Genomic DNA, 15,260 nt, shown 5'->3' with positions numbered 1-15,260 from the left:
TATAAAGGACAGAATTTAGATGACTTATTGATGATCGTCTGTCCTTGTCACAATTCAGAAGCATTTTTGGATTATTCCCTTTTTGTAGCCTTTGTACTCGTTTATATAGCTTATAGATAATTAAATATAATAACAACATATTTAATTATGTGTCATCCTTGAGTACGACCGACACCTCGTCACGACCTCGCTCACCCTCCTACTTGTTTACCACATCAACCATCCCTGACAAAGAAGCCAATAAGTGGGGAGAATCTCAGCACTCTAACCCCCTCAGTTCACATAATACAAGTTAATAAAGCATACACACACTATATATATATAGTATGTTTTAAAATTGATTTATACATACCTTACTAATTCCTAATTTGGTAATATATTCTAAAACTTCTTTAGATGAAACATAAGATGCATTTCTTTCAGAAATAGGATCCATACATAGTGATTTTGCATTATTTACCTAAAATATATAAATCCTTATGAAGCTATATTATTCTTAATAATAATAATAATAATAATAATAAATAAAATTTCTTTATATAAACAAGCATTTACAGTATAAAAGCTTTGTTATTGCTTTCTATTAACTAACTTTATTACTACCTATATCATTGGATTATTTTGGTTTGATTATACAAGGGCTATTTTATTTGCAATGACAGCAGTGTTGGAACTTGTCTTTATTTTATTTTATAATTAATGATGATTGCAGTCCTTTGAGGTAGTCTTCACTTTTGTGAACAACCTTATGCTAAACTTCTGCAACGTATATCAGCAGTGTTACTTTTAGCTGGTATCTGAAGAGACTAGCCTAAGAAGAAAGGAAGCTGTCAGCATCTCTGAAGTGATGTCTCTAAGTTCTTTTGTTTTCAGGAAAATGTCAAAGTCACTTGGACTTATGTTGAGTATGATGGTTGTTCTTGTATCTCCCATTTCCATCTGCTTAGAAATGTTAGCAGAGAACATGCTCCTTTAATTTTAATGTACAGTAGAGCATCGATTATCCAACCCCCGATCAACTATCACATCGTTAACTGACCATGTTCTAGTCGGCAAATTCAAATGTCCGCTAGTGATGTGGCGTTACAATATTTGGCTATGTCTTGGCTACTTTAATATTATTTTTGTTACATTTTTGCATGTTTTAGCTGGCAACACTGGCTCGACCATGAAAGGGAGGCCAGTATTTAAACAAGGCTTAATTTTCTAATTATGAGTGGTTGTTTGTTTTGTGAGCAATAAAATAAATTATACTTTTTGGCCGGCGATGCCAAATTGCAATTCGTTCCAGACTGCATACTATTAATAACAAACAAAACTTACTAATACACCTTATCTTGCAGCCGAAGTTTATTACTTCAAACGTTTGAAGTAATAAACTTTGGCTGCAAGATAAGGTGTATTAGTAAGTTTTGTTTGTTATTAATAGTATGCAGTCTGGAACGAATTGCAATTTGGCATCGCCGGCCAAAAAGTATAATTTATTTTATTGCTCACAAAACAAACAACCACTCATAATTNTAATATTACTAATATACTATACTAATAATGTATTTTTTCATACTTTTCAGTTATCTGACCAACCCCAGTCCCCAATTGAGTTGGATAATCGATGCTCTACTGTATTTTGGTTAGCTATTTGGTCTTAATTTGCACAAATCTTTTAGAATCACTCCAGGAATATAATTCATGCATAAATCATAATCACACTTTATTCTAAGCATTCTGACATTTCTGATATTAGTAATCATCGAAGACAAGTCTGTCCAAAAGGGACCACCATTTATTTTGTATTCCAGGCTTTACACATACACATCTATGGCGACAGGCCTTCCTTTCTGAATTTCTGATATTAGATTTAGAGATTTTGAAAAATTTATATGGTAAAAAAATAGGAATTTCCTCCCTAAACTGATAGATACTTTTAAGAGAGAGACTTGCATAAGTTCAATTAATGAACTGGCTTAATAAAATTTTTCCATAATATAGTAAATTTAAGAGAATAGCCAGATAAAAAGCTACTAGAAATTTATCATTGTATAAATGTGATGTTAAGGAAAACTTTTATATTAGCCAAGCAGAAACTTAAAAACAATATAGTAACTTCAAAATTTTAATTTTTAAACAAACCTTTTGTTGCAAATACCTATAACATTGTTGATTTAATATGTCAACAAATTCAGATTCAAATTCTTGATCACTATACCAAGCACCTCCCGTAACTGAACGATCTGGTTCTACATTATATAGCATATAAACTTTCTTCTTTGAAGCCTAAAAGTTTTAAACAGGTAAAATTAATTTATTGTAACAAATCAACTAAAAAATGAAATACAAACTTAATATTTTGATTAATATAGTATGGTTGCTGTTTATTCAATTTCTATGTACAGTAGACCCCCTATAAAACAGGTTCATATAGTTCGGATTCCTATATGACTGCGAAAAATTGCGGCCGTATTCGTATAAACACACTAAAAGAGACTTGTACAATTCAGTAAAACGTCATCCCCGACTCGTGTTGCGACAGGATTGGTCAAATCTAGACCAATAGCGGATATTGCACAAACCGTTGAGTTTAAACGAGCAGCGGACCTACTAAAAACCATTTATTATTTAACGGCCATAAAAATTATATTTATATTAATGATGTCTCCAAAGTTCAGCGAATTTTTCGCAGAAAAATAATTTATCAGGAAGCACGCAAGCGCCATTTGATGCACTGCTCCACGATGAAAACAAGCTTAAGCAATGGCGTCATCAAGTGGTGCACACTCAGTAATCCTGCAATTTTTTGTTTATAGCATAGTTTATTTATTATATGTATTTTGGAAATGTTGAGTCAAATTAGTCTAGAATCGATTAATTTTATGGAAGAAAACCTTTCAAACAGCTGTAGTCCGTAAACTGCATACGTACCGGGCTATGATTGGCTTGTGTATTTAAGGACTTGTAGAAAATGGATTTCATAAAAACCAGAACGTATCTACTGTGTTATGGGGGGAGGTCGACTGTATAACGACCTTTTAATACAAAGAATTTTCTTGGTAGACGATCTCACAGCTTTTTGGTCAGAAAACTACAGTTTTATTTTGAAAAAATTTGAACTACAAATGCATTTCGGGTTGGTTTAAGTTTCCAACCCCTCTTCAGTGTTGTTAAAATATATACAAATTGTAATAAAGGATATGACATTATTTATGTAAGTATTTGTATTGTAGAAATCTTTTTATGTGATGTTTATATCTCACAAAAAGATTTTATATTGATATTTTATATTAAAAGATTTATATTTTACTGAAGAGGGGTTACAAACTTAAACCAATCTGAAATGCATTTGTAGTTCAAATTTTTTCAAAATAAAACCGTAATTTTCTGACCAAAAAGCTGAGATCGTCTACCAAGAAAATTCTTTGGATTAAAAGGATGTTATACATAGAAATTAATATTTTGGATTTTAAGACCTTTCTGATTATCTTAAATAATTTAAAATAGTGGCTATTAATTATTTATTCTATATTGAAAAAGTCATTAAAGACTACAGTTACATTCAAAAATAATGATTAATCAAACAAATAAATTGTAAAAAATAAGTTTTCTAATTATTTTTTTTATTATTAGTTTTAAAGCAATTGTAATATAATGTAAATTCTGTAAAATAATTTAAATAATAAAATTAAAATAATTTTTTAGTCCAGCATTTCCCTACAACAGCACAAATCCTAAAATTTTAACAAAACACTTTGATGTTACATTGATTTATTGTATTCCTTTATTTTACTTACTATTTAAGTGTTAGGAAAAAAAAACAAACATTTATTCTCAGATGTTAATTTTACTAATTTTGTGTGTTTTATTTTAAATAATTAACTAGCATATATATAATAAAATTACATTCTTAATGACTGATGCTTTTGGGTCTATGAATCAAATTCTTTTGATATCAGGCACAACATTAGAAAGTTGAATTCTTTTATCTGATGCAGCATCAAGTCTGTTCTTGTACTTTGATTTTGTTAGCAGCATAATATGAAAATTCTGCCTCGCATAAATATCTCATTTTAAATGATAAAACCAAAAATAACTAGATAACTAGTTTTGACACATTGGGATACTCTAAACCATTTCTGGAGAAATTTAACTGAAATGGCAATTCCTTGTATTTTTGTTGTAATTCAGGGTAACTAATTAAATCAATTAGATTTTTGTAATCACTTGTGCTGAAGCCTGCTGGCTTAGCTGTCACTGTAAAGGTTTCTGAACCCAGGAATTGTCCTCACTGGATTTTGGAAAATATTGCAAAAGGTTTGATTGTAAGTACATTTATAAACATTAACAGAAACCTGATGCATTGCAATGATACAGCTTTGATTCTAAGTCATGCAATTTACGGCAGTTGTTGGTATGTCATTACATCTATAAATATCTCAAAGTCCACTGTTTTTAATAATAAGCCAAACAATCACCAAATTATTTAGAATTTGATTATTAATAGTAGCAGTAGTAGCCCAATTCAATACGACAATTGTTTGGCTTTGATTCTAAGTCATGCAAGTGTTCTAAAATTACATTAAAAACTACTACTACTACTACTATTTTAGAATTTATTTCAGTCAAAGCTTCACTCAAGGCAGGAAAACAAACAAAATTATTCTGTTCAACTGCAGAAATCCAGAATTGTAATATTCTTTTGTTGTAATGATAAGTTAGTTTCATTGCACTTTGTAAAAATATCTGCCAGATATGCAAGGCTCATCAACCAGAAGAATTTGTTAAAAATTCAATAGAATTTTGTCCTAAATTATGTGATGTCAGGAGTACCAATAACTCACTATGAAGTTCAAAAAGCCTCTTGTACTTTTCCTCTGGATGGCCATTTCATTTCAGTATGTAATAAAAGTGCAATATGTGCACTACCCATTTCAATGCACAAAATTTCAAATAATCTGGAGTGAAGTGGTCAAGATTTTACATTGATAATTTTTATGACTTTATCCAAAATAGTTTTTAAATATACAGGTAGGTAATTTTTTTTTTTTTTGTTACTAGTGTAGACATTTGCATGAGTAAACCTCCTTCAAAACTTTTATCAAATACATAACTGTGATATCTAGATTCACCCATCTGCAATGCATATTCACTGCAAATTCTTCTAAGTCAATGAATTAGCTTTCTCTATGTCAGCAGAAAGATCTTTGATATGGCAAATAATATTCTTTTAGCAGCCTGCTGTGTAACATGCATGACAGAAAGTCTTTCACACAAAATTTTATGAGTCTCTCTCCAATTGTATGAGCTTCACCATTAAATGCAATACAGTTAACACATACAAAAAGTTCTTTATGTTCTTTATAATCTAATATTAAAGAACAAGTGTCATAATTGTTCTTTAATATTAGATTTTGAAGAAACTACAGTTTGTAATTCCATTTCTTCTCCAATATAGATGTGTTAGCAGAAACACTTGCCCCTCATATTAAATTCCTGTCTTTAACCAAACATTCATGGGTAATTTTTGAATAATATTTAACTTCTAATATTTGTTAGAAGTATAACAGAAACAAATATTGTTTTTCATATTAAAGTTACCTTTATAAAACAATTATAAGATTATAAATAAGAAATGTCAAATAATATAAAAGTAAATGTGAATTGTAACAATGCTTGTAAGAAAAGTAGTAAACTGTGTCAAATAATGTAAAAGCAATTGTAATAAGAATGATTAATTTTTGTTACTGAACATTTTATCAAAACAGTTCAAAATAAATCAGAGATGTCATTGTAGTATAATATAGAATCAAATATAAAATAGTTGAAAGCACTAATACCAAAATAAATGCTAATTAAGGAATAATTATAATAATAACAAATTATAATCATTATTCTAAAAGAAAAATTATAATAATAAAAAGTGTTCCAGGCTAATATTACTTTTGATAATTTTTCACAGAACATTTATTCACTTTCTGTGGAATGCTGGTGTTCTACAGAACAGTTTGGGAAACACTGCATTAGTCATTAGCAACATGTGAGTGTGGAAAAGTTATTAGAAACATGTCACCATGCTCAAGTTGTGTTGAGAATGTCATATCATCACATCACAAACTCATTCAGTAAATGGTCTAACAGAACAAGTTGAGACCACATATGCTCAACATGTTTGTGTTTCTACACACATCACTTGAGACTAAGCATCCAAAAGTGACTACTATGACTGTTGGTTGGTTGGTTACTTTGTTTGTGTTGCATTGTGTTGATTGCCTTAGCCAATCAATCTGTCAAGAAGGAAGCCTCCCAAAGATTTTCTAAGGGAAATCAGTCCTATTTAGATATGAGACTTGTGAAGAAAACCCAGAAAATGCCACATAGCCCTTCAATCAGGCATGAATCTGAAACCAATTATCAGTGTTCAGTAATTTTAACTACTTGACTACTGATTGATATTATGTTTGTTATCAATAAAACTTCAATACAGTAGACTCTCACTAATCTGCACTCTCAATTATACCACATATTCTCAAGTGTGATCACCTATATGCTTTTGTTTCCATGAAAAGATTAATCATGTCACACATCCTGTTTTCTGTTTATTCAAGTTTCATTTCTATGCACCATATTATTTGCCATGTCTCCAAAAAGAATCAGTACTGAAGGGTGACACATCATGTATTTCATTGCCTTTAGGCTTAGACACACACAGTAATTCAGTACTAATCTGGCTCCTCTCTGAGCAAGAAATGGTTGGATTAGTAAGAATCTATAGTACTTGTAACATTAAATCATATAATACTCAGTAACAAAGACTTTTGTTTCTAGACTATTCTTGTGTATATTTATTCATTTATTGTGTTAAAATAATCAAGATAAGTCTAAAAGGATTTAGTTACACAAAAAACAGTTTTTGACAAATTTTACATAGAGACTGAGTCTATAACAAAATATAATTTCATTTTCAGTTAGATATCATAATCATATCTGTTTTAATTGATAATACAGTAGAGCATCGATTATCCAAATGCCGATCAACCAAAATGTCGGTTAACCAAAAGCGTTCCAGTCGGACTGTGTCATGCTGAATCAAATGTTTTTGATACTAGACTAACTTCTAAAGTATAAATTTTTTTGTTTTTATATTTTTCAATATATTTATTTGTTTGTACAAAATAAAGAAATAATTTTTACCGATACAATAGCCATGATTATTATAATAAAAATTTTCATTAGCTTAACATCGACAAAAATTCAATGCAAAGCAACACACAATGAAGAAAAATTTTAACACGAGATATATTAATATACTATTATTGGGGTATACTAATATACTACATTAATAATGTATTTTTTCATACATAATCGGTTATCCGAAAAATCAATTTTCCGAACAACCCCAGTCCCAATTGATTCGGATAATCAATGCTCTACTGTATTGAAAAGTATATAGATAAAAGATAATGCTTTGATAAGAATATTATCTATTTCCTAACATATAATTAGAAATCTTTAGAAGTAATCTCAACTACCAATTTTTGTCACTGTGACTTATCAAAAAAAAAAAAAATCTGACAAGACAAATCTGTTCTCAGTTACTTAAATTTCTTTTGAAGTCTTTTTATATTGAGAATTAGTAACAACTGTCAATTGGGACAAGGTAAAGATTAGCCAAAGATCAATTGTTACCATACAGGCATTATAAGCAACTATGTCATGTTTACATCAACTAATTTCTTACCAACCTTAAAAGCTTAAACATTCAAAAGCTCCAAATGAATATTTTTAAATTTTCAATTAAAAAATATACATTTTATTTAGCATCTATAATTGACACTTGTTTTTTACTTCAAGGTTTTAGTAACACAGTAGAATCTCATTTTAATGGACCACAGAACAATGGATTTCTTGGAATAACAGGTTTTTCCCCCCAGGTCCCACCAAATCAACGTAATTTTACCTCCTTTTAATGGATCTGTAACATGGAATAATGGATTTTTTCTAGCCCCACCCATTGTAAACATTGTGTTTTATAATGTTTAGTTAATATTTGGGTGTTTCTGGAAATTTGTAGAGTTCAATGATCCATTTGTTATATCTGGTATATGTACAATTGAACAATTGTACATATACAAGAATCAGCAGGCTGATATGAATGAGGAGCTATCTAGTGAACATTCTGATGCTGGTCCTGGTGTAGTGTCAAAACTTAGCAAGGTCATATAGTCTTTCCAAGTTGTGAAGACCCTCCCAACGAGTTTCAGCTTAAATGAACAGGCTTTACTGTATGTGACATTGCTAATATTAAGTGGTGATTGAATTCAATAGGCAAAAAAATGGATACTTTTCTAGATTTGCAGAAAATCTGTTGTTTGTGATATAAAGGATTCTCAGAACAACAGATGATTTTCGGTGGCCCAAGAGATCCATTAAAATGAGATTCTACTGTAGCTAGAGTGTTTTATAAAAATGTTGGAAATAATGTGGTCAATCAATTTAACTACTGGTATGTTTCATAAAGCATATCATTGTTAGTCATTGAACATGTAACATTCACTTACCGAAACAGATTTGACAGCTTTAATAAACTTCTTACTTTCTAAATTCCGAAGAATTTTATTTACTTGAGTAAGTAATAGATTACTTTTATATCGTATATCTCTTATCCATATTCCTGAAACAAAATAATATTTCAAATATTTATTATTAATCAAAAATTGCATTTAATTAAATAATCATCTATTTCAAAATATTTTATTTATTAATTAAGCTAAAAATTTTAAAATATTACATTTGAAACTATCATATCATAATTGATAAAGCAAGATGACAGAATTAAGTGTAATCTATAATTTCATGTATAGTTTATCTCAATATATACAAGGACTTTTTGTAAATCAAATTTTATGTAATGTAGAAATGGCTAATAAAATATTGCTAATATATCATTGATATGCCAAAATTACAAAGACTTCATTATATCCTTAATAAAAAAAAAAAGTATTATATATACATAACATATATATATACAGTAAGACCCTGCTTAATGCTGTTTCAGTATTACATGGTAGTATTGGAATTCCCCAAGATCGCACGCAGTGTTGGGATTCCCCAAACACATGTTTGCTGTGTCACAGTTGATTTATGATCGGTCATCAACTTTATTGTGTATATAAAGATATAAACATTTTATTTTATTGTGATAAATACAGCATTTTTTAGTTTTTACAATGGGTGATTGCACAGAAAAAGCATTTTGCTGGAAACTAAAATGCAGTTGCTCAGACGATTAGATGCGGGTGAACAGCAATCTGATATCGGCACTGCATTAAATTTATCAACTTCAACAATATGGACAATTTTAAAAAATAAAGAAAAAATCATATCATCAGCAACTACAACCACAATGACTTCGGCAACAAAAATTACCCGTACCAGAAGCAATGTCTTTGAGGAAATGGAGAAATGACTTTCCATCTGGATTGACGATGAAGTTGAACGCAATATGCCATTAAGTCAAGCAATTATAATGGACAAAGCGAGAAAAATTTTTAACCACATTCAGAATGAAAAAGGTGACACGAATGAAAATTTCATAGCTAGTCATGGGTGGTTTAATCAATTTAAAAACAGAAACAATCTTCATAACATACAGGTTACTTGAGAAGTGGCAAGTGGAGATACAAAAGCAGTTGCAGCATTTCCAGCAACATTAAGAGCAATCATTGAACAAGGGAATTATCCTCCTGAATTAGTTTTCAATGTTGATGAAACGGGCCTTTTCTGGAAGAGAATGCCAAAACATACATTTTTATCCCATGAAGAAAAGTAAGTATCAGGATTTAAAGCTACAAAAGATTGTTTAACACTTCTACTGGGTGGTAATGCTAATAGAGACTTTAAATTAAAACCACTGCTTGTTTATCATTCCAAAACCCCAAGAGTAATGAGGGGAATTTCAAAATCATCTTTACCAGTAATTTGGGAGTTCAGTAAAAGATCTTGGATCACTATGAAAATTTTCCAGAATTGGTTTACCAAACATTTTTGTGCCCTTCTGTTAAACGCTACTGCGAATTTAAAAAACTAGAACCGAAAGCGCTACTTTTGATCAATAATGCTCCAAGCCATTAACGCATTTGTCTGACTTAACAGTATGCATTCCAGTATAAGTGGTTTTCCTGCCACCAAATACAACTTCATTAATCCAACCAATGGATCAAGGCGTAATATCAAATTTTAAAGCTTATTATCTGCGGCAGACATTCCGACAACTGACTGATAAAACAGATGGAGCAGATAAACAATCCATTAGAGATTTTTGGAAAAACTATAATATCATGGAGGCTGTAGACAACATCAATCTTTCCTAGAATGAGGTGACCGAGAAATGTTTGAAAGGAGTATGGAAGAATGTATGGCCAGAGCTAAGCAAGGATGTTGACACAAGAGAATCCATTGTTAATGTCGATGAAATTGTCAAGCTAGCTAGTGAAACAGAGTTGGATAATATAAATGCGCAGGATATTGAAGAATTATTGCAAGTTACAACTGGAGAAAGTTTTTCCAACGACGATCTTAAAGAATTAAGAGAACAACAGGTGAATGAAGATGACAAAATTAGTATTTCTGAAGAGGAGGAACAAAAGGAACTTTCAACAGATTTTCTAAAAAAAGTTTAACCACTATAACGGAAATTATGGGTCAGTTTATACAAAATGATTTAAATTTTGATAGAAGTTCAAAGGCAAGACGAAGTGTCATGGATGCGATATCTTGCTATCAACAACTGCTTGCTGAACAAAACAGGAAAAGGCAAACAACATTAGATGACTTCTTCACAAAGAAACAAAAGATGTTAGATGAGGAAGAACCTTCCTCATCACAAACATAACTTCTTTACTCAAACTTTTCTTTTTATTTTTATGAATGTTTTATGAATAAATATTGATATTAGCAATAAATAAGTCTATAATTAATGTAATAAAAAAGTATTTAACAATAAATGTTACAAAATAAAACAAGAAAACCTGATAAATTTTCTTATTCACTGTTTCATGTATCCCCATTATTTACATGTTAAGATGACCCTGTTTAACGCTGTTTCATTTAGCGCTCTGTCTTCTAGAAATGCTTCCCCCGTGTTAAGCGGAATCTTACTTTATAGCTTTTTTTTATTAAGCCATTTATTAATTTTTTTCCAATTTCTTAATTTCACAATATTTTATTAGCCATTTCTTATGTATCATTCTAACTACTTCACCTCTCTTTATATAAGACTTTTATGATATATATTTTATATATCATAAAAATCTTATATAAAAAGAGGTGAAGTAGTTGAAATAGTAGATAAGAAAAGATATTGTTATTTTTTAGACCATTTTAATACTTGATGATTATTTTCTGACCTAAATCAGCCATATTATGATATATTAAAATCAATTGCATTATTATAAAATTATATGGAAAATTACTTTAGAATTGTACCAAAAAGTGCAAAATTATATACTTTGGGCTTACATAAGTTGCAGATTATCAAATGTATATCAAATGGTAGGGAAAAAAATAGAAAATCTTGTGAAAAAGTGTGTGTAAATAAATTATTTACAAAAAATTTTTTAAAATGTATGAACTTTTTTATATTTAGTTTGTCATAAATATTTGTTTTGCTCTAACTATGCCCAATGAATTTAAATTTCCTACCATACAACATCATAAATTTCTTTTAAGAACTTCAGTTTAAAATGTTCAATATTCAATTTACATTCATATTACATGCATCTTTCCGACTATTATTTCATTTTCAATTGAAAACTATTCATGTATTCAATGATACGAATCTATTTAATTTGTCATGTTACTGTATACATATTTGCAATTTAATTTAATTTGTTAAGTGATCTTTAATCAACATGCACATTATAATTTAGAAATTACATCATTAAAGTTTAAACATATTAATTTTTAAACTATATGGTAAATAAATTAAACTTTTTTCTAAGACATCTATTCAATACATTTGATTTTTAGTGAAATTAATTAACAGTTTCAAAGAAACAAAAAACAAATTATCATCCCATAATTCTATATCATCATTTCTTTTTCAGATAAAAGTTTGTCTTACAATGGATAATTTAATCATTATTCTAAGATTTATTCTAAATTATAAAATTTTAAAATTGGGCTTAAAATAAACAGATATTATTAAAAACAAAAATGTGTGTACATTAATATAGAACAGGGGGTCACCAAACTATGGCCTGTGGGCCAGATCTGGCCTGCCACTGCACTATGCCACAAATGAGCTAAAATATAATTATTTGTATGAAAATATCATAGATTGTAAAATGAACTTACTATGCAGAAAAAATTAAAATAAGTGTAATAAAAATGCCAAAATTGGTCCAATCTGATTTTTACATTTGACAGTAATATAATTTTTAGGAAAATCAGTGAAATAAAAAATTCCGTGACTTTGGATATCAGAGCACTTTTTGCATAAGTACCTGCAATGAAGTTTCTAGGAAAAGCAATTACGAGCTTGCTGCAGCGATCATGTTTGTATATTGGTAAATAAATATGTTGGTTTTCTTTACTTTTTGGATAAGTACACTATATTGAACATTTTGTTCAATATAGTGTTATGCATCCCATGCTTGTCATTCTCTGTTATCTAGCCCACTGTGAAAAAAGTTTGGTGACCTTTGATATAGAAAATCAAACCCTAATTAAGTTATTAATAATCAAATGATGAGGCTGGATTTGTTTGTGTATTTATTTATTTTTTTTTTTTGGATACCTTGTAATCTTAAAATTTTTGAATTTTATGTGATTTAAAAACATGATTCTTTTATATTACAAGGTTCATGTAATCTATTACATATATAAATAAGTGTAAAGATATATATATATATATACATATCTTATCTTATATATATATATATATCTTATATATACACTTATTTATAATTTTACACTTATTTTAAATAGTTCTACATTTATATATATTTGTTAAAATGTTTCTGCATATCATATACAGTAGAACCTCGATTATCCGGACCTCTATTATCCGGATTTTCAATTATCCAGATTGTTCAAAATAAACAAAAATTTTACGAATTTGCTGATTTGCATTTGGCAAATTACGACACTGTTTATGTACGTGAGGGAATGCATAACTTTTTTTGTTTCAACGTCTCACCCAGCACAGTGGTCGTAAACTCTTAAATATATCTTGTGTCGTAATAAAAATATAACTTGACATACGTATTTATAAAAAATTTTATTTTCAAATTACATTATTTCTATGACCAAGGGCGGCATAAGGCNAACTCAAAATATATTTAAGAGTTTACGACCACTGTGCTGGGTGAGACGTTGAAACAAAAAAAGTTATGCATTCCCTCACGTACATAAACAGTGTCGTAATTTGCCAAATGCAAATCAGCAAATTCGTAAAATTTTTGTTTATTTTGAACAATCCGGATAATTGAAAATCCGGATAATAGAGGTCCGGATAATCGAGGTTCTACTGTATATGATATGCAGAAACATTTTAACAAATATATATAAATGTAGAACTATTTAAAATATTTTGAACAATCTGGATAATTGAAAATCCGGATAATAGAGGTCCGGATAATCGAGGTTCTACTGTATATGATATGCAGATACATTTTAACAAATATATATAAATGTAGAACTATTTATTTTCTTCGTGTTTTTATTCTAGACTAGCTGTGTTACCCATCATTGACGGGAGATACTTATTTCGTGAAATTATATTTACTTACCTGAAGAGTATATCTGCAGAGAATTGTTTGTTACAGATTCATAATATTCCTATTAAAGATGTGGAATATTTTCTAGATAAACTTATTGAATAACCTGCTGATATACAACATTTCATGTTTTATTATCAGGGGCACAAATGAACATAGATTTGCAGCTACTAACACTTGAGAATGCAACATAGAATTGACCATGTGAAAAGCAACTGCATCTGAGGTCAAGTCCTGCGACTCTTGGGCTTTGGTCTTGTCACTTGTTAATGGTCATTGCAAATCATAAACTGACTGGAAATTGTAGATGTTGAAATTTGAATGAGTAGTTTGTTGGGATTAGTGGTATGCTATTAAATGATATATCTGTCCTTGAATTTTGAATGTTGGCATGAAATTTCTTTCAAGTATTTTAGTGGCACCAAAACTTGTGATTTGGAAGGCACTATTGTAAGCCCTAATGTTCTTTAAGAAATGTTTAACATCAAATTAGTCCCATTTAATAGTGATAGAAGAGGTTTGGGTGACAAGAACAGCATCCAGTTTATGTTTGCCAGAAGAGCAGCACCCCTCCTTTGATTCATTCTTCTACTTCAGAGCACTGCAATACTCTATTATGCCACACTTTATCCATAGCCCAATAATGGCTGATGATGAACAGTCTAAAAGAGTGTCATAAATGAAGGCATTTCAGAATTTTTTGCACCAAGGAATCATAGTACTCCTTGTATGCTTAGAGGCACTTGCAGAATGGCAAGCCACTCTGAGAGTGTGATACTTCAAATATAATAGTAAACTTAATTAATACACCTTTCTTATAGATAATCCCTTGACAGGAAGTACAAATTCATGTGCCACTATCTAGTGAAAAGAGAGACAAATAGACAGAAATCCATTACAGTTTAATCTAATTAATTTAATTGATGTAGATTTTGAGATTATGTGTATCTATAACCCTTCTCCTGAACCAACAGAGTCTAAATATGAAGTGTGGTTAAAATACGTTCAGGCATTTTTCCATGATGTGACAACAAACATTTTGACTGATACAGTTTTATTTATGTAGATAAATACCAATAAATATCAAAGGGGATAGTGGAAGAGAGTAGGTGAGCATACCGTATAGCCTGAACTTGCCAACTCTCTGTGGAAGAGTGAAAAGTGGGGCTTTGCCACCTAGCGGGTGATTCTCAAACTACAATTTAGCAGTGCAAGAGCATGCGTGGCTGCAGGTGGTAAGAATGCAGGCATGGCATCCTGCCAACCATGAGATTCCCACATCATTAATCACTTTTTTCAATACATTTTTTGAAATTTTTATTAAAAATTTGTAGGTTTTTTTAGTGGTAAACATTCAGGGGATCATAAAGATGCTACAGTTAAAATTTGGTAATGATTGTAGTATTTTTCATGGTTAGTTGGAACAAATAAAAAATATGTTGTCTCTTTATATAGTAATATAGATTTAAGTTTATACAGTGATGATTGAAA

At 29.8% G+C, this 15,260-nt stretch overlaps 1 protein-coding gene across 2 annotated transcripts in view; it reads right to left on the bottom strand.

The window, feature by feature from the left end:
• LOC111621950 (DNA-directed RNA polymerase III subunit RPC6-like) overlaps positions 1–15,260 on the bottom strand; it is a 43,333-nt gene that overhangs the window by 3,854 nt on the left and 24,219 nt on the right. For both annotated transcript variants that reach the window (XM_023364212.1, XM_023364211.1), the window contains 3 exons: positions 8,550–8,662; positions 2,131–2,274; positions 353–460 (listed from right to left, as the gene is read on the bottom strand). In XM_023364212.1, the coding sequence (XP_023219980.1) occupies positions 353–460; positions 2,131–2,274; positions 8,550–8,662 (365 nt within the window). The remainder of the gene's footprint in view (positions 1–352; positions 461–2,130; positions 2,275–8,549; positions 8,663–15,260) is intronic.

This window comes from Centruroides sculpturatus, unplaced genomic scaffold, assembly GCF_000671375.1.
Source record: "Centruroides sculpturatus isolate CEXI.00-Female unplaced genomic scaffold, Cexi_2.0 scaffold31, whole genome shotgun sequence".
In the NCBI taxonomy this organism is placed as follows: domain Eukaryota; kingdom Metazoa; phylum Arthropoda; class Arachnida; order Scorpiones; family Buthidae; genus Centruroides; species Centruroides sculpturatus.
Note: the sequence above shows the minus strand (reverse complement) of the source record. Positions and strands in the feature narration are given on the sequence as shown.